This window comes from Cheilinus undulatus, linkage group 8, assembly GCF_018320785.1.
Source record: "Cheilinus undulatus linkage group 8, ASM1832078v1, whole genome shotgun sequence".
Classification (NCBI taxonomy): domain Eukaryota; kingdom Metazoa; phylum Chordata; class Actinopteri; order Labriformes; family Labridae; genus Cheilinus; species Cheilinus undulatus.
Window position 1 is genome coordinate 10,280,695 of NC_054872.1, and position 19,624 is coordinate 10,300,318.

Here is a 19,624-nt window from a genome sequence, read left to right on the forward strand (position 1 = left end):
CCATACCCAAGCCTACATACAGCACACTCTCTCTGATGCACAATATGGACCAATGTTCATTAAATAAGCTAATAAAGTAATCCAGGAGCATTTCACAAGTTAGTAAATGTTAACATCTTACCTTTCTCTGATATTTAGCTCCCTGAGAGATTTTACTGACTGATGAAGTTACACTGTTGTGGACACATCATCTGTCTTGTTGTGGGATTGATTCAGTGGATGTAACTAAAATTGGCTGTCAACATATCTAAAGTGGCCATATTTTTCAGTATAAATTTGCCATCAAATCAGAAAATACCTGAAAAAATGTCTGTACTAAATCATTAAAAGTAAAGCCTAAATTCTTTAATTCCATTGTTCTTTCATTGGTTTTCTTTAATGGCTAAATTTACCCTTTATTCCTCAGGGGGTCTTCCATCTTATTGGTGGCTGGAGCTTGTCCAGTGGCATTCTTTGTTCCGCTGCCTGGCTCTCCTGGTAGCCTAAATGACCTCAGGCCTTGTTGCCAGTTTAGATGCCTGGCTGCTTTCTGGCCACAGGGGAAAACTGAATGTCTCCACTATTAATAGTCCAACTAACAGCATGAGGGTTCTCACTCTTTAAGAGCAATCAGCTTGGGATGACCCGGTGCACGCTCCACCTCTAGTGACCGGCCATTCAGCAGCCAGTTGGACCTCATTCTATACCTCTCCTATTTTCAGTGTCCTCCAGTCTTTTTGCATAGTAATAGTGCACAGACTTCAACTTTAAAAAAATATATAAAATTAACTGCATCACCATGAAAGAATATACAGAAAATTTTCCTGGCGTACAGCAAGTCTGGTCTTGGGTTTGTGACTGATTAATCTGGTGGAGTCTAGTCTGAATGAAAACCTGGATGATTACGGCCCTTAAGGCCATGTGCTCTGAGACCTCTGCTGTGCAGAGTGGAGAGTTGTCTTTTTCTCTGACCTTTCAGGGTTCAACGATCATAAAACAAACCCAAAGGGAATGTCACATGAGAGAAAAAAGGCGCCACACCTCACTAGCTAGACTACAGTATGCACACAGACACAGCACCTGTGACAACCTCCTATTATGAATAACAAAAATGTTCCTGATGCTCTCTCTCTCTGTGAGTTTACAGTAATGTACAGGAACTCTGCAGCAGCACAAGGTTTCTCCGTCACAGGGTGAGCTGCCATTTGTCTTATTCTCCATTATAGTCAGGGCAGATGTTGACAATGAGCTATAAAGTGGCCCCTTCTAAATATACCTTGTACAACCACATTTACTCTTGCTTTGCTCTAGTTCCTTGGTTCTTAACTGGTGGGTCAGAACCCAAAAGTGGGTCACTGTCATTTTCAATGCATTGCGGATGTGTGCCTGGAAAAAAACGTGGTAAAAAGTCTGTCATGTGCTTTTATTTTGAAAGAAAAGTCTCAATCTCTTTATTTCATCACATCTTTTCTTCCATCTCAATCTGTTTAAGAAGCAGGCATAAAACCAGACAAACAACATTTGATTCTACAAAATATGATAGATGTATTTGTTTTTAAAAAGTTATGTAATGAAACACTTAAAGTGATATCTTTGTAATACTTAATATACAGTTTATGCTCAATATATTTCTAACAGCAACAGCAAAACCAAATTCATATGTCTAGTCTTTTTGAGGCCTACAAACAGCACTGTAATATCTTGGTGACAAACAGTGACCCTATGTCAGTGGTTCCTAACTGGTGGGTTGGGACCCAGAAGTGGGTCGTTGGGCTGTTTTAGTTGGTCGCGAAGATTTGCCAGGGAAAAAAAAGGCATAAAATCATATATTTTCTCATGATACTGAGCAGATCTAAACTTATCTAACTCATTTTCTGGTGGAAACATGACTAATTTTCTCATTTTAATGGATTAGTTTCTTAAAATAGCAGGAAAATAACCAATAGCTATGTATTATAATGGGTAACAGAATAAAATACAGTATATTCATGCATGTCAGTTTAGGATTCTACAATCACATGCTTGTCCTGCCTCTTTATTAAGTCATGTTCTGTTCTGTACATGGTACAAATTTCAATATTCAGTGTTGTATAAATTTGAGTTGTTGAAAATTCCAGGAGTTTGTGTCAGGATTAATGAAGTGGTGGGTCCTGATGCTATACCAGTTGAGAACAACTGGTTTATACTTCCACATTAAAAATTTACTTCTCTAATCAAATGACTGCAGGGTGGACCCCTGAGACAATCCAGACAAATTGCATAGAGTCCCGCAAAAAATAAATAAATAAATAAATAAAAACTAGAAGTGGTGCAGAATCAGAACTTGGACGGGACATGTTTAGGGAATGAAGATAGAAAAAAAATCAGATGCTGAAACTCCATAAACCTAATGCCTTGCCCTACAAGGTGAAGCATCATGGTACAATTAGACATTCTGCCAATATATACCACTGTAATACTGGAAATACATATCAGCATAAATAGATAGAGATAATTAATAGTTTTCTTTTATCTGCTAATAACAATATTATGCCATTAATATTGTGTGTCCCAACTTTTTTGTCTCTGCAAACTGCTGCTCAGCTCTGAAGTTCCCCTGAATTGTTTTGATCCCATTCAGGCTACTCGTGCACAGCATGCTGGGAGGCTTATGTAACAGCAGGCCAGATGTTCCTGTACTGAAGTTGTTTTTGGATCCTGTTGTGACTGAGTACAGTATTATTAGACACTCATGCTGGAGTCATACACTTTTGGATATCTTTATTTTTTGTTTCAACTCTTTCCTTTTTACATGCAAGCAAAAGCAATGCTTTCTTTACCTAGTTTGAACAGAAACCTTTAATACGTGTTTTTATGATACTGTTCAAATGCAACTTTTTAGAAAGAAACACTGCGGCAGTAGGCTCTGTTAAATAGTATTTAGTAGAACAGTGTAAAGAAAATGTCCCTGCACTGCAGTGTTTCACTTTATAATACATTACTACTATAGATATACCACATCCCTTTACTCGCTATAACATCCTTCTTCCCATTCTGAAACATTTTCCCGTTGTCATGTTTGCCAAGGGCATTTCAAGTAGCGCAGCCAGGGGCAGGAAAATCCCTTCAAACTTTGCTTGAGGGATAAGAGCCCAGCAGAGAACAAAACCTATGCTGACGAATGCAGATGTTATTTAGAACAAAGCCCTCAGAGACAATAGGGTCCTATGCTGTGCTGTGCCACGCAAGAGAATAGCAGGCTACAGGAGATGGCAGGCTGATTGCTCTGTCAATGGGGACTAAGGCTGTCATATCAGCAACGAGACCTGATAGCATCTCAGACGTCAATGTCTCTCCTCTCATTTTCACTCTGATGTTCTCTTCTCCTTTCCTGTCCTCCCTTCTCCTCTTGTCCCCTTGTCCCTTCTCATTTCCTCTAATTTCTCTTATGCTAACCTGTCCTACACGTTCCTCTCTTCCTGCACTCTCATCTCCTTTTCTGTTCCTTTTTTTAGCTTATCCTCCTGTGACCTCTCTTTCCTTTTCTCAGCCAGCCTAAAGTGTGGGAAATTCATCTTGAATTCTTTAAAAAAAAAAAAAAAAAACAAATGAAACAAGCACAGCTAACAATAAATTTACTGTATGACCAAATGTAATGCTTTTTGCATATGCAGACAAAACCTGAATGCAACTCTTCACTGCTGCAGAGCTGTATTTATATCCAAAAACATCTGTGAACTACACTGTAACATGTTCCCTCATACCTCTGAGTGAGCCAGGTAGTTAATTTTGAAAATATTACACTGTCTGCAGGATTATTCTCTTACGTAAAAGTTGTCTGAATAAAACCGTTCCATACAAACTCTGGTTTGATCAGCATTTGCTAAATTACCCAGTAAAATAGAAAAACACACCAGCCTTTTAAAAGCATCACAGTTCTGTTCAAACAAGGTGCAAACAGCAAAGGGCTTTATTTTTAAAGCAGACCTGCAGAGAATTCAGGCATTTTACAGCCACACTGTCACCACTGTCATCAACACAGACAACTGCATCCTGAGAAAATCTCTAACCAACCAATTTCACACTACCTGATCATCACCAAGTGAGACACTGGCAGGTTATCGGCTACTTAGCAAAAAAGCATTTAGAAACATACACAGTTCTTAGTAGTTGGTGATTCAAAAATATCTGGATGATAGGCTTGTATTGTCCAGTTGTCAAAATCAAAATTAACATAAATTCTAATGATGCTCAAGGCCATTGGATTTATAATTAGGAGCATATATGCAAACCAGAGATGGGGACTCGAGTCTGCAACTTGGACTCGAGTCGCATTTCAGTGGAACACATCAGTGACTCGTGATTTGGGACTCATGCACAATCTTCAGTTTTAAATGTTCCCATCATGATCTTCTTATGTCCTGTCACTCGTTAGCTATCGTCATATGTAAGCATACGAATGCGTACGCCGCAGCCAGCCGGCCACAGACAATAACAACGACGACTGCCCCAACTGTTACTGCAGTGGCTTTTGTGATTAAGTTTGCAGGTGCAAAATCACAGATGCTGATCAACCACACTAATTTTATCTGACACCTCAAAACCCATCCAGATAGGTCAGTCCCACAACAGTGGGAAAAAATAGCATTAGTACCTGTGAACTGTTAGCAAACTTTAAGATATTAGCTTGTTACTCTCTTTGTAAGCAAACAGAGGCTAACTTGATTAACGTGGCGTTTGCTAAATATTTTCAGAAGGTATAGAGTCATAGAGTCTTATGCCTTTATCCTGACAATACAAACAAATGGGTTAGCCGACGCTAACTGAGATGAGGTCTACATGAGTTATTAACATCAGCTACTTAAGCTACATCATGCACATTTCTTTTTGACCAGATTTACTGTTGGCAAATAGCGTTACAGGCCCAATGGGTGACCTGAATATTAATTAAGTTAGGAGTCCAGTGTGTAACATACGATACAGATGACTCAATATTGTTTTCTTTCATCCATATCAAATCTTCTATTAATTTGTGTTAAGCATGAAGGATGTTAGCATTAGTATAGAAACTAGCTTTGTTTTTTATTGTGAATAACTTTTTATTGAGTTAAGTTGACAACAAATAAACACATGTACACATGCTCTTGAAAGATTAAGACAAAATCGTTCATAGTGTTGAACAGAAAGCATAGCATTTGCGATTTCTCTAATCAGAACCTCCTGTAGAAACTAGCTTTGTAAAAAAAAAAAAAAAAAAAGTTCTCATGTGTATATCAAAAAACTAACTAATGCTGCTCCTGATGATGATAATACAACACATGCTTTGAATTAATTAGATATAGCAATGCAGAGGTCTAAGCAGACTGGATGTCACATCACAGAACTCTCATTACAAAAATAAGAGAAATGACTTGTGTGCATCTCTGATGCAAACACATCCACTGTTTAAACTGTATGTGCCGCCTGAGGTTCAGTGGTCTGTTGCACCTGCTATGCCAAATCCCCATTAAACTTTACTTTGAAACTAGCTTGTTGCAAAGTCTCTTAAATTTTGTTATTAACTGGCTGTAACACAGAGACTTATCCCAAAGTCAGACTCGTTTTCAGTGTGATTTTTGCCTGACTTGACAGTTGCAGGGATTCAGGACCTGTCGGATCCTTAAATCTGCCGCTTCATCTTGTGTAGAGTCACAGTGAACGACAATCAAGAGCAGGTCTGAAAAACCTTGTTCTATGACGTCAGTTTTGTTCACCGTTAAGAGCACAGAGGGCTCTGAATGTGCAGCACGGCAAACTGAACGGTAAAGCAAAGGACGGGTGATGATGGTGCTGTGAGATGCAGCACTGGACTTAGGAAAAGTTTGTCTAGCTCTGACAAAAACATCCCTGCCTGCCTTTATGATAGTGGTTCCCAAAGTGGGCCGTGGCGGGCGCAGTGTCATTACAGGAGGGGCAACACCAGCTGATTACTTTAGTATTGCAGAAGAGGAGCAGTTTATTGATGTCACCTCAGATTCAACGATTTGGTTGCAGTTCAAGTCTGAAGCACTGTCTGCATTTTGTGCTAAATTTTTTTCATCAGCCAAAGGGGGGCCTGGCAGCAAAAACCTTGGGAACAACTTCTTTCTGACATATTGTCAAAGGACGACCTCAACAGCAGGGTGGAAAGTAACTAATTACATCTTCTCATGATACTGTAGATGAGTCGTTATTTTGTGTACTTGAACCTTTTTGAGTGCTTCAGAATCCTCCAGGCTCTCAATGGTTCAGGCCCTGAAAACATTTCTGACCTGCTCACAGTTTATAACCCAACCCGACCCCTCAGGTTGTCAGGTTAAGGTCTCTAGCCGTACCTAGAATCAGGTCTAAGTTACTTCAACTACTGTGGTCCTTCTTTCTGGAACAAAATCCCTGCAGACCTGAGGTCTATCACTACTGTGTCACTTCTGTGTCTTTATTTGCAACTAAACTAACTTGTATGTTCTTTGTCTTTCCCTTTTTTTCTTACCACAATTTAATTTGTATGTCTTATCTTCATCCCGAAGCATCCAACCATCCATTTTCTACACCACTTATCCCGTTCGGGGTCACAGTGGCTGGATCCTATCCCAGCTGTCATTGGCCAAGAAGCAGGGTACACCCTGGTCTGGTCACCAGTCAGTCTAAGGGCTGACATAAAGAGACTACCAGGCATGCTCAAACTCACACCTATTGGCAATTTAGTGTGGCAGTTGGAGGAAGCTGCAGTACCAAGAATGAACTCACACATGCACAGAGAGAACAGAAAGGCCCTGACCAGGAAGTGAACCAAGAACCTTCTTGCAACAGTGCTAACACCATACAGCCACATCCCAAAACAGCTGTTGCATTTTACTTTATGGTTTATTCAGACCTTATAACCAACTTGGTTGGGCATTCATATTCTCTTGTTGTTATCGCAATTAAGGAACTATCATACTTCATTGCACAGGCCCTTTGGGTATCAAGAGTAGCTGCTTAATACTAAGAACTTTGAGTTTGCTTTACTTATTTTTTGCTTTTAGTTGAGTAAATTTATAATTAAGTAGTTTTGCTAAAGTAAATTTTGACCAAAGTAACTTTACTTTTACTTGAGTATGATGTCTTATACTTCATGTCTGCTAAACAGAGAGAAAAACAAGAAATGTTGGTGAGGAATAGCAAATGGTTAGTCACTGCCATTAGCATTAGCTTCAAGCTAGCGTATCATTCACCATAAGATTTGGTCAACATACATTAAAGTTTAACATCCATGCCACTTATGACATATTCACTTTTCTGACAAATCAGCAAAACGTATTTGCAAGCAGTGTCTGTAAAAGTGCTGTCCTAAACTGCCTCTGAAGAGACTAACAACTGAAAATGACTCAAGCATTATGATTGGAAGATATGACTTAAGCCTAATGTACAGCCAGTGTAATAATAATAATTAATAAAAACAATAATAAACAACGACAGTGACATTGAAAGCCTCAAATGAGACGTTTAGGGGAGCTCTAAAAAGTTGCAAACATGTACGTTATTATTTTAATGCATACATTGTGTTTCTTGAAATATGAAACCAATAGTATACATATCTCAATTTAGTTTATTACTTCTTTATTACATAATAAATTACAATTTCCAACCATCTGTCTCTACAAATCAACAAAATTCTGCTGTGGTCATTCATATGCGGCAGCGCTGCACTGAAATACAGCCCAGAATTACATAGGTACCTAAACTGATCAGTGAGTTGGTGTTTTTTCTCAAGGATTTTGAGAGTACAACATCATGTTTCCTGTGATTGTTTGTTTTTATGATGTATTTTTTTGCTCTGATTAAACTTGTAAAGTTGTTATTGTGTCTAAACGGCCACTTACTGATGGCATTAACTCCCTGATGCAGAAGAGGCAGAATGACTGTTAACTCTGATGGTGACCGCGATGCACCTTGCGTGTATGTGCGACGCATGTGACTTGGAACGCCATGGTGCACATCGGAAAATGGGGCTTAGCCAAAATGCTACTTATTAACTGAACACTGATGAGTTAACAGTGAGCTATTACTGTCCATAAAACATCATCCTCTCTTAAAGAAAACAAAAGAACAAGTATCATTATGCATTTCTGAGGGATGTACTCTATCACTGCTGAAACCAAACAGCCCATAAAACCGCCTCATCCTCCAATTTTACTCCTTTTAAACAATGACAACCATATTCAATGAAGGACTTCATGCCCAACCTGATCCACCAGATGGACTATTACAATATCCATAGTATGGGATATATTTTACCTCCATGTGGGCAACACCCCATAGATGGTATTTAGGAAGGACAGAACCTCTAAAAACAATTGATTGGATTCTGTCTGTCATGTGCTCTAAGGGCAACAGAGAAGTAAAGTACCTAACACAAACTCAGCTGGCAGCCATTGTCATGTCAGTATGATATTTAACTTTCAGTGGAGCCAGATGGTAAATTAAAGTCTTGCAAAAGCCGGTAAAGAGAAGAGCAAAAACATACTTTCCATAAAGAAAAAGTTTCAGAGTGACTCTTTGCTTTTCTTTGAATAAAACTGCCGCTATAGCTGCATCCACACTAATCTCAATTACCACTGATTATTCTGGTCATTCTCTGACCAGGAGCATGGATCTGCCTGTCTGTATCTTCTCTATCAATCTAATATTTCTGCAAGTTTACTCACTTGGATGAAAGTGCAAAATTTAAGTACTAACTTAATTCTTTGTTGGAACTATCCCAGCGGGTTCAGCACCTTAAATGTAAGTGCATTAATGCCATCATATGTAAGAACTTACATTCAAACTAGGCGACATTTGCATTTATGCACAGCTGGTGCAACCTAAAGTATGCAGATGAAGGAAATGCAACCGAAAAATTAAGCGAATGACCTACATGTTTAAAATTTAAACAATAAGTAAGAAAGCCACTGGACACTCTGTCTATAAATGAGTGGATTAACTCAATAGACATTTTAACAATGGAGTTCTCCGTTAGGATGGATCAGGCGGGCATGGTTATGGTTGAAAATCAATCTGAAGCATTGAACGCTGCCAGATCTATGATGTAACTATTGTATTGCCCTCTCACTATTACTACTACTACTACCAATACTATGTTTTTCATTCTGTTGAGTCATGTACTATCCACTTACTTAAGCACACTCTATATTGACTTACTGTTAATATATTTCTCACATTGCACACAGCAGAGAAAGGCTCACAGGGAGGGGGAGGGTTATGGGTTTAAGAGAAGTGTATTTCTGCAGGACTATGCTAATTTGCTTTGCTCATGGTTAAAATCATAAAGGAGATCCACTAAATGTTACTGACACAAGATGATTTACACTAGAAAGCTCTATCAAAACTTTGTAACAAAAAAGAATGTGCAAGGAACTCTACACAAGTAGAATCTACTACAAAAGCAGTCTATTCTTCAATTGTTTTTAAAATAGCATTTTAACAGTGTCAGCTTTTGTTGACCAGCCAGGCCTAACTATTTTACAATATCTCTGCCCATCATGGCCCAAACACATTGTTTCTTTAATTGGCATCATGATGTATTCATTTGGCGTGCATTCTGCTTTATAGAGTCAAGACAGCATCCACTCTTCACTTTCTCCCTCTCCCTCTCTCCCCCTCACTCCCTTGGGGAAAGTGATGGGGGATGGGAGGCTGTGGAACACTCATGACAGAATCTGCTCTTTGCATGGAAGGCGAGTGAGCATGGGTGAGTGAGCTAAGGGAACAAGAGGAAGGCAGAGAGAGTGTATACTGTATACTGTCCAGTGGGAAGCTTCTGATTATTGCCTCGCCTCATTTCACAACCATAGGTCTCTCTCTCTCTCTCTCTCTCTCTCTCTCTCTCTCTCTTTCATATTGCTTTACTGGCATGATCACAACCACTTACAGTAAACCTACAGCCGGCTGTGAAAGGCCTACACTAACTTAAAGAAAGAATCAAAGCATTTAAAGAAACTGTAACTTATATGCACTGTAACAGTGGTTCCCAACTTGGGATCTGGGTACCCCTAGGGGTAGAGCCAGAGATATGGGGGGGACACCCTATCTGTTCTGATGTGTAAAAACTAGATGTGCATATATATATATATACACACACACACACACACACACAGTGCTTAACAAATTTATTAGACCACCTGTCATATTTGTCTCAGAGACCATCCAGCATCATGAAGTGCTTTCATGCGGACTCTTTCATTTTCAGTGAGCTCTCCACGTTTTACCATTTTGAACAGGAATGAGGAATTTCAAACTGAATTCACCTTTTTATTCCCAAATTTGAGCCAGCTCACTGGGCTTCTCTGAGGAGTCAGAAATGAATCAAGTATAACATTCAACCACTGAAACTAATTTTTCTGTTCAGGAATGCAAGTAAATAACTATAATTTGACATATTCATCAAGCAATAATAATGTGCTTTACTATTTTTTCAGTTTTTTTTGTAAATCAGTAATATTTGAAAATTCATGGATAACAATAATAATTATATTTTGGCATTATAAATATCATTTCAGTTAAAGAGCTTCTACATATTGGTGTATTAACCATTGTAGAAACATAAAAAAACGATTTTGGTAATTACCAATGCTGTTAATTTAGGGCAGCTTTGGCATAAACCTTACTTTAGTTGGTGATCTAATAAATATGTTAAGCACTGTATCTGTATATTTTAAATCATGATTATAGACACTCTAAGATTAAGAAATAAATAAGATCTGTTAATTTAAAAAAAAAAAAAACAGGCACATTTTTTGTGGAAAAAAATCGGAATATTTGAGATTGTAAAGTTGTATATTTACAAGGAAAAAAGGAATTTCAGAGTTTAAAAATTCATAAATTTTGACATAAAAAACTCACAAATTTAAAATTTAAATTTTTCAGTATCATAAATTTACAGCACTATAAAGTCAAAAATTACCAAGAAACCAAACTGAAAATATAACTCAGTGTTTAAGTTTTGGTTTATGTACATTTACTACGTTTAATGGCAGAAAATATTTTTTCTTGGAAATTAATGACTTTAAAATTTAGAATTTTTAGATTTTTTTTCTTGAAAACCACAAGATCCTCTTCTTTTTGTTTTTCTTAACTAGCCCTGACATTGCATTATATTAACAAATAGGTCTTTTGTCAAAAACAAGTGCATGTTATTTTGCTGGGGTACTCTCAATGAAAAACTGTTAAAATTGGTCCATTATTTTTTCAAGTGGGTCTCGGGGGGCTTAGCTTTTCTTATATGTGAGTAGGGGGGTCCCTAAGGAAAAAAAGGGTGGGAAAAAAAGCCAAGCCCCCACCTTCTATCCTAACAGGACCCATGTTTATAAAACTATTTCCATTGCTGTCAAAAACTAAAACCAATTTTAACTTTTTTTACTGATAGAAATCCAAACAGAATATGCCCACATGCACTAGACCATACCAAAGTAGTCTCAGTTCATGTGATACTGTGTTAGGATGCCGGACCCAAGACTGGGAACCAATGCACTGAGCTGTAACTACACAACACAAAATAGTGTGTTTCTTATTTTTTTAACACAAATGCAACCACTTTCTAAATGTGCTTAGCACACATTTAAGCACTGTTTTATCATATTTTACCTGTTTTTTGGCATTTTTCATGTAATTCTTCAACTTTAACGGCTTTATAATATAAGATACTGCTATCTAGTTCCTTCCTGCTTTCCTTACAAATTCAGTGCACAATGGAGTTACTCGTCTCTTGTTTATAGGGATGCTGTCATGTGTTTTCTTCTTCATGTCTCCATTTCCAAATTTGTTAACCAAAAACCTTTTTTAAAGCCTCAATCAGTTTTTGATCAGTGCCAAATCCCATTGAAATTTTGATGCTTGAACCTTATGAACTGCGTATGTGCATGAACTCTACCACTGCCTGTCTCTCAGGAGGGCTAAGACCCTACTGTAAAGCCTCCAGGGACACGGGGCCCACTCAGCAGCTCTAACCCCAAGCTGGTACCCAGCGCTCTCTAGCTCTATCACATGAATGGCTAGGATGATGTGAAGGTGTGCGCGTTGGGGAGGGGGGGTTATAGAGGAAGGAAATGGGATGTGATCAATCAAAGCTAATTCTAGGTCAACGCTGTTCATTCTTAAGACGCACACCATCCCCCTACACCTCTGTCAGCTGTGCTTCATGCTAGCCTGGAACATGACTATTACCAAGCCTTAAAGGACAAAAGCAAAAGAAAACATCAAACAGACTGCTTAAGATCACTAAAATAAGATAAAACAAGAGTATAAGCTTGTTTTCCCTTCAACAGAAATGTAAATATTTCATTTACACTTGTTCCATTCATTAAGAAATGTCAGGATTACATAATGAATAACTTGCCTTATTGGATCCTTGTCACTGTGTGCATTGTACAGTGTAGTGCAGTAATGTAAGGAACATGGATGAAGACATGCTGTAAGTATATCTGTGTACATAGCAACATGGCAGAACTAATTACCAAGGTTTACAAAGACACTCCCTATGAAAACAGTTGTATCACGTCTTCTCCTGCAAGTCTGCAAAATACATAGTATGATGTATGCTATAAAATATGACATCAGTGCCCTAATGTCACTGCCAAAAATCTAAAAAAAATAATAATAATTGAAAAAAAAAAAAAAAAACAGGGGTTGACTGATACAGTTTTTTCAGGGCCAATACTAAATATTGGTGGTTTGTGAAGACAGTATCCAATATCTGGAACCAATTTGTGTTTATCATGATATCAAGTAAATTTTAATGATTAAAATGATGGAAAATAAAAAATGTAGCTCTAAATGAGAAACGGCTCATAGAAGCAGCAGGGAAACAGGAAGTTATTCCAGTACCAATACTGATACCAGTAATTGGCCAAATGCCAAATGTTGTCCTCAATAATCAGTCAGGCTAATAATTGGTGTACCCCCTCTAAAAACACCTATATATTTAAAGGTTATAAATAAAGGGGACCCCAAATAGTCAAATATTCCGCCTCATTTGACTGCCAATCTGAATCTAGCCCAGCAACTGCTTAAGACAGAAAGGGGGTGCTCAGTGTCTAACTTTACATAGATTTGCCTTTTGGCTGAAGAAATAATAACCCAAACTATTTCTGTTCCTCTGAATAAAATGTAACTCATTGCCAATATTTAAACCAACTTTTTAGTAACAACTCATCAACACCTCTCATAACCTGACACAACATCTGGTAAACCTTCCATAGACGGCGTTCGGGAAAGGGCAGAACCTTTGAAAAACGACTCGGAGGGTGATTGGATGAATTTTCTGTCCGTCACATCTTCATGGGCCAATCAGAGCAACAAAACACGGGGCGACGTAGCCCCGAACTGAGGTGTGCCACTACTGACGAGTAAACTCCATAGAGAACTGCATAACATGAACCATGGCGACTGTAGACATGTCAGCACACAACCTTTGTCATTTTTCATAAGAAAACAACTCAATGTTCTTTGTTGTTCTTTTAACGAAGAAATGTCCTCAAATTCTGATAAAATGGGTGCTTTAGCAGCATCCATGCTAATCTCTTCTGCCATAATTGCACCAGCCTCTTCTCGCTGCTTGCTTACGTCACGACTCCTGTCACTTTCTAACCGGGCCCAAATGGTTCAGGCGGGAGCTTTGAAGGATGGATTCACCAGTGAGAAACACAGAAATGGGCAAATCCATCTGCTTTGCAAGGTTAGTCGTTTCCTTGGTGTATACATTGAAAAAAAAATGTAATCAAAACAAAATATCAGTTAAAACATTTCAAAAGGCTGTTGGAGTATTTTTAACTAACTGAAATTCCCCACAAATTAAATTACAAGTTGTGCCAACAGCTTTCATCAAACCACCTTACAAGAAGTAATATTGCCAGGCACCAGTTTAGCTTAGTTGGTAGATCAGGCACCCATATACTGAGGATGTAGACCTCCATTGCAATGGTCACAGGATTTTTCCCAGTCCTGGCTCTGTTTAGTGCATGTCTTCCCTCACTCTCTCTTCCCATACTTTCTCTCTTTCTCCTGCTATCCTATCTAAATAAATGCAACGAGTTTTTGTGCAGTGGCAGGTGAAGGTAATAATGAATGATTTTTTCTGTTTATGAACATTATTAAACTGGCATGCCAGATGGATGTTTCACTCATCCATCTGGGAAAGCTTCAAAGGGAAACGTTTGAGAAAAGGCAGAACCTTTGAAAAAAAAATTCAGAGTGTGATTGGATGAACGTTCTGTCTGTCACATCCCTACGGGCCAATCAGAGCAACAAAACACAGGACGTAGCAGCTAGGGAGCTGCGTGTGCGCAGGAATAACGTGAAACATGGCGACGTGTAAGTACTCGACTGTTGTCATTTTTGAAAAGAAAACAACTCACTGCTGTTCTTTGTTCTTCTTTCAACGAAGAAATGTCATCAAGTTCTGATAAAACTTATGCTTTAGCAGCATCCACGCTAAGCTCTTCCGCCATAATTGCACCGGCCTCTTGCTGCTGCTGGTTTATGTCACGACTCTGCCGTGCCTGAAAGTACTGCTCATTGTCGCTGATTGGTCCTGTCACTTTCTAACTGGGCCCAAACAGTTCAGATGAGATAGATTCACCAGTGAAAAACAAGCAAATGGGTATATCCATCTGCTTTGCAAGGTTAGAACATTATAAAATACTTAACAACTATAAGCCTTGGTTAAAAATGTTGTACATCATTATACTGTACTTATGGTTTTAAAAAAGTGGCTTGTAAAAAACATGATTGGCTGCTGGAGTATTTTTAAATCACTAGCCACAGTAGCAGGTAAACAACCATGTTAATTTCCAACCCTTTTACCTATTCACACCCAGTCACTCCACATTCACACACTGATGGAGAAGGTTGCCATGTAGAGAGGCCATCATTATTTACTAATCCCATTACACACATCCATACATATTCACATGCAACTGACGCAACAGTAGGAGCAGTTTAGAGTCAAGTGCCTTGCTCAAGGGCACACCGACATGTGACTGGAGGAACAGCCAACCCTAAAGCTCACAAAGATCATTAAGCTATGAGCCCTCTGTTCAAATGAACATGTGTAAAATCATTATAAGGTCACCATAATGCAGACTTACTGAGTGGAATAAAGGGTAGAATAAGTCCTATCGTAGAAAACACTACTATTACAAATGTAGATGACAGACTGATTATGTGGTTTATCTCTTCTGTTGTAAGTGAGAATATGGATCTATGAGATGTTCCACATTTGGTCAACTAGTTGGGGACACCCCTAGTTAGGGTTTTAATCTTTTAATGATCACATAAAGGGATATTTAGACAAAGCAGTATCCTCTTTGATAAAATACACCCAAACTTCCTTATAGATATTATGTGCCCAGATAGAGTGAGAGCTATGAGCATTGGTTGTCCAGTGCAATAAATATGGGAGCGCCTTAACAGATGTCAGAGCAGCAGACACCTCTGAGCCCTGGAATAGCTGCATCTCAGTGGGAGTCCCTCCTACAAGGCAGCCAGCATAATTAGCACTGTCAGAGGAGGTCCCTCAGTGGACGACACAGTCCCCCCAATTCCCCTTCCTCATGGAAAACTGTCATGATGAAGAGAAGGAACTGGAATATTCATAGTGGGGCCATACAATTAAGTTATAGTTGTGCTGTATATGAGTTGTACACTTTGGAAGTCATATCAAATAAAGGTCCAAGTTTTCACCTTCCATGATGTGTGTGGCAAACACAAGCTTAATTAAGCAGCTAACACCAAGTAAAGCAGAAGGAATTTAGAATAAACAAACAAAGCATTGGCAGATGCAGTATGAAAAAGGAAACTCTGTACTAATGATTGAAGTTAGCTCCCATTTGAAGGATTTTTCTCCTTTGTTCTTTATCATTCAGTACACAGGGTACTGGGGGAGCTTTGCCTCATACTGCTAGGTCACAGACTCTCCTAATATTCTAATATTAAAATTGTTCAGACATATAACTCAAGGATCAAAATACTGCCACATGGGTGCAGATGGTCTAACAGTTACACTGCGCCTTGTGAGCAGACAGCCTCGTTTCGACTCCAGCCTGCGGCTTCTTTCCTGCATGTTTTTCCTCCACTCTCTCATCCCCATGTCTGACTCCATTTACTTTCCTCCTCTCTGGAGCAATACTGCTACATTTGGCTGATTTAATAAAGTCTAAATAACACCAAATGAAGAACTGTCGGGAGCTGACAGAGCTGGCTCTAAATCCTTAAAAAGAAATGCCATTCCCATCACCAGAAAATATCAGTACCTCCACCTGACTTCCTCTACCACCACACGGAAACAGGAAGTATTCCTAAAAGACTGAAGGAACAGGGAGAAAGGAGAATTGGCGCCCCAGGCGTTCTTTGGGTCACCCCATCACAGGCAGCTGATGTCTGCCTGTGGGAAGCACAGTGTCTAGTCTGGTGGGGGTGAAGGTCCCACAACCACTATTAGTGTACTGCTCAGAGACTCACTGATGCATGGAAAGTCAGGATAGCTTATTATACGAAGTGTTCTGAACTGAACTGCTTTCATCACAGCAGCTTTAATGAACTTTCTAGGACAAAAGTGAGCCATAGATTTGCAGTGGGGTGTAGCGCATCTCCTACTTGCAGACACAAACATTTGCAGGCCCGCTTAGTATGAACAGGCTAAGAGAGAGTAGCTAATTACATGCAAGTCAGCAACACTGCATTTCCGTCCATGCTCTCTGTAGCACCTCCAGTGAGATGACAGCTAGTTGGCAAGCCCTGCAGCTGGAGGCTCCTCTCTCTCTCTCCTCTCTTCACCATCCCTCTATCCTCCCAGGATTCCCTCCATTAGGTTACACATTTCCATGTTCAAACTGCTACTTTCTCAAAAATCCACCCAAGCTGTTGTGGGATTGGAGCGTGAATGCGATAGCGCAGATGCACAGCCTATATGTTTGGATGTTGCAGTGTGGGTGTGTGCTTCCGACGCTGCTCAAAATGCATGAAACCATCCAGTGACAAGTTAATCCACTGCGGTTGTACCTATGCCAGAGCTGAGCATATTAATGCTGGTTTGGGATATGTTATGCATGTGTGGTTCATGGGTATAGAAAGTGGGGATTTACTGTTTTGATGACTCATGATGAGTCACCTTGTACATATAGACAAAACACATGGGAGAAAATGACAGTCATACTGAATGAAAGGCAGGAAAACTTCACTATTATGCCAGGAAGGAGGCCAAGAGGCCCTCTGTACTATTAATTAATCCTTTAAACAGAATAAAGTGGAGGCAGCTACTCGTAGTATTAACTCCATAGTCAGCTGTTCAAATTCAGTCGTGGACAAAAGTGTGTATGTGAGATAAATTCCCATCGTAACCTAGGCATGAAGGGGAGAAGCCATGCTGGAAACACTATTCTAATGCAAATTAGCACCCAAGCCATCAATACAAAGGCCCTTTATGACCTCCTGATGTCTTATATGCTTTCATAGTGGGGCCTGCAATCAGCGTTACCTAACATTATGGTGAGACAGTCAACCAGCCAGTCATTCAGTCAGTCATGTCTCTCACATAGGACAGCCTCCTCTGCCCATGCTCAGTCATGACAAGCCTTTGACATCACTGTCAGACTAAGAGTGACTAAAACTGACAATCCCCTTTACCTCAGAGAAAGAGAAATAGGAAAAACACTCAGCTATTGAGGAGGAGGGGGCCCTGAGATGGGAGAGAAGGCAGAAAAGGCCTGGGTGATTCACAGAGCATGCACAGCAGCGGCTGAGGTAGCTGTGTCTTGGAGTACATGAGTCATGTTTATCATGCAGCTGCACTAGGTAGAGATTGCACAACTTTCATTTCATTAAGAGCGCTGTCTTAGTGATAATATTTACTACATGATCGACAACCTTAGCTCGAGAAGGATGCCAGTGATGGAGATGTTTATACTAACCTTACAGCCATGCTTGGGCACTGCTGCAACAGCTAGCCCACCAGAGATGTCTTGAGTGGACTTACTCATCAGGTATCCCCCAGAATTAAGCCTATATCTTTGCAGTGTCCAAACAGTCAGACACACAAAACCTCCTGGGTTGTTAACATGCAAGCATCCTTTTCACTGAGGAGGGAAAACTACAAGAAACTCAACAGGATAAAAACTATTTAAGGCCACAGTCCAGAAATCCCTCTCTTCTCATTAGCTTGGCTCACCTAAGCAGGTCAAACGCAAATTTTAATTAACAATACATCAACTGAGCGTGTTTTTATGAACAGTGCAAGACGAGAGAGTGTAATAATCTACCATAAAGCAGAGTTATGGCTCGCACAGTAAAGGTTAAAGCGATGATGGCGGAAACAGTGCGGTCCACCTTAAAAACTAAAAGCCTACAGTGGACAGCGCCGTGGTGCTGAAACAGCTCCGAGCGACATCTGTACATGAGGGGAGCAGGGGGGGAGGGCAGGATCTACCGAGACTTTAATGTTGAAATCACAAACGCCCCGCGTGCGCCATCGCCACAAAGGACACCTTAAATGATCTTTCCAGTGTCATATTGTGTAATCTCGGTGACGTTTGTGGGGAAAGGTTAAGCAATTTGGCGTGCTTTTTACGTGAAAATGGCGCCCGTTGCTACTAACCCAGCCCATTATAGTACAGCTCCAGCTACAACAAAGTGGGGGAATGAGGTTGGAGAGCATGCCGCATTATAAAATGATATCTAGTCATTCAGTATTCCTTAAAGAGGAGTTGAAGAGTGATAAACAAGCAAGAGGGGGGGATTCAGCTCCCCTCCTATCGGCTAGTACTCGACTGTTTGAGCTCTATCTTGGATGTCAAGAGGCAACATGATCCTCCAGTCCCTCACAATGATAGAAATTCACTGTAATAACAACCAACAAACACCCGGGGTTATTCACAACCACTAACAGCACCAACAACTCCCGCTTAATCTTACTTCAACATCGACTGTTCCTTCGCTTCCTCCTTCTTCTGTCGGTCCATGACACCGAGGATGATCTTCCTCTCCTCCTCGGTGAGGTGGCTGAGGTCCGGCATCTCCGGCATGGCGCCGGCCGCTGAGGCAGCAGCAGCAGCAGGGCCAGGGCCGCCCCGGGGCCCGTGTGGAGCAGACATCTTTACACACAGTGGCTACAAAATGAGAAAAGCACCATCAAGCAGCAGCATTCTGGGCGATAGCTCACATTTCATGCCGTTAAAATACAAATTTGTGATCGGGCACGCTGTAGGCACCGTGGCTCAGGGACGGCATGGCACACATTTTCACCGTGCTGCAGATATTAGCGTCAAAATATTAATTACAGGCTTCATCCCCATCTATTTAGCCATCACAGAAGGACAATCAAATTCGCACAAGCCGAATGAGCGTTGTCTGTAAACAGGAAATGTGAAATATTCACGTTGCTGCAGGTTGTAACGCAGAATTTACACATGAAATAGATAACACTCAGGATTAGAAATAGATGCCCTTAAAAGAAGCAAGAGTGCACAGGCTGTAGGCTACAACCTTTAGGTATTCCAATCACAAGCCTCCATCCATCCAGGGTTAAAAAGTAGAAAAAAAACAGAGGATTAAAAAGACAAGTCTTGCCTTTTATTTTGCAGTCATGTTAAATCCTGTCTAACCCATCGCTGCCATCCTT

The 19,624-nt window shown here is 40.0% G+C and overlaps 1 protein-coding gene across 1 annotated transcript in view; it reads right to left on the bottom strand.

The window, feature by feature from the left end:
- The window catches only part of rims2a (regulating synaptic membrane exocytosis 2a), a 247,893-nt gene extending 228,796 nt beyond the window's left edge, over positions 1-19,097 (bottom strand). The window contains exon 1 of the mRNA XM_041793381.1: positions 18,919-19,097. Coding sequence (XP_041649315.1) covers positions 18,919-19,097 — 179 coding nt within the window. The remainder of the gene's footprint in view (positions 1-18,918) is intronic.
- Positions 19,098-19,624: the final 527 nt, after the last annotated feature.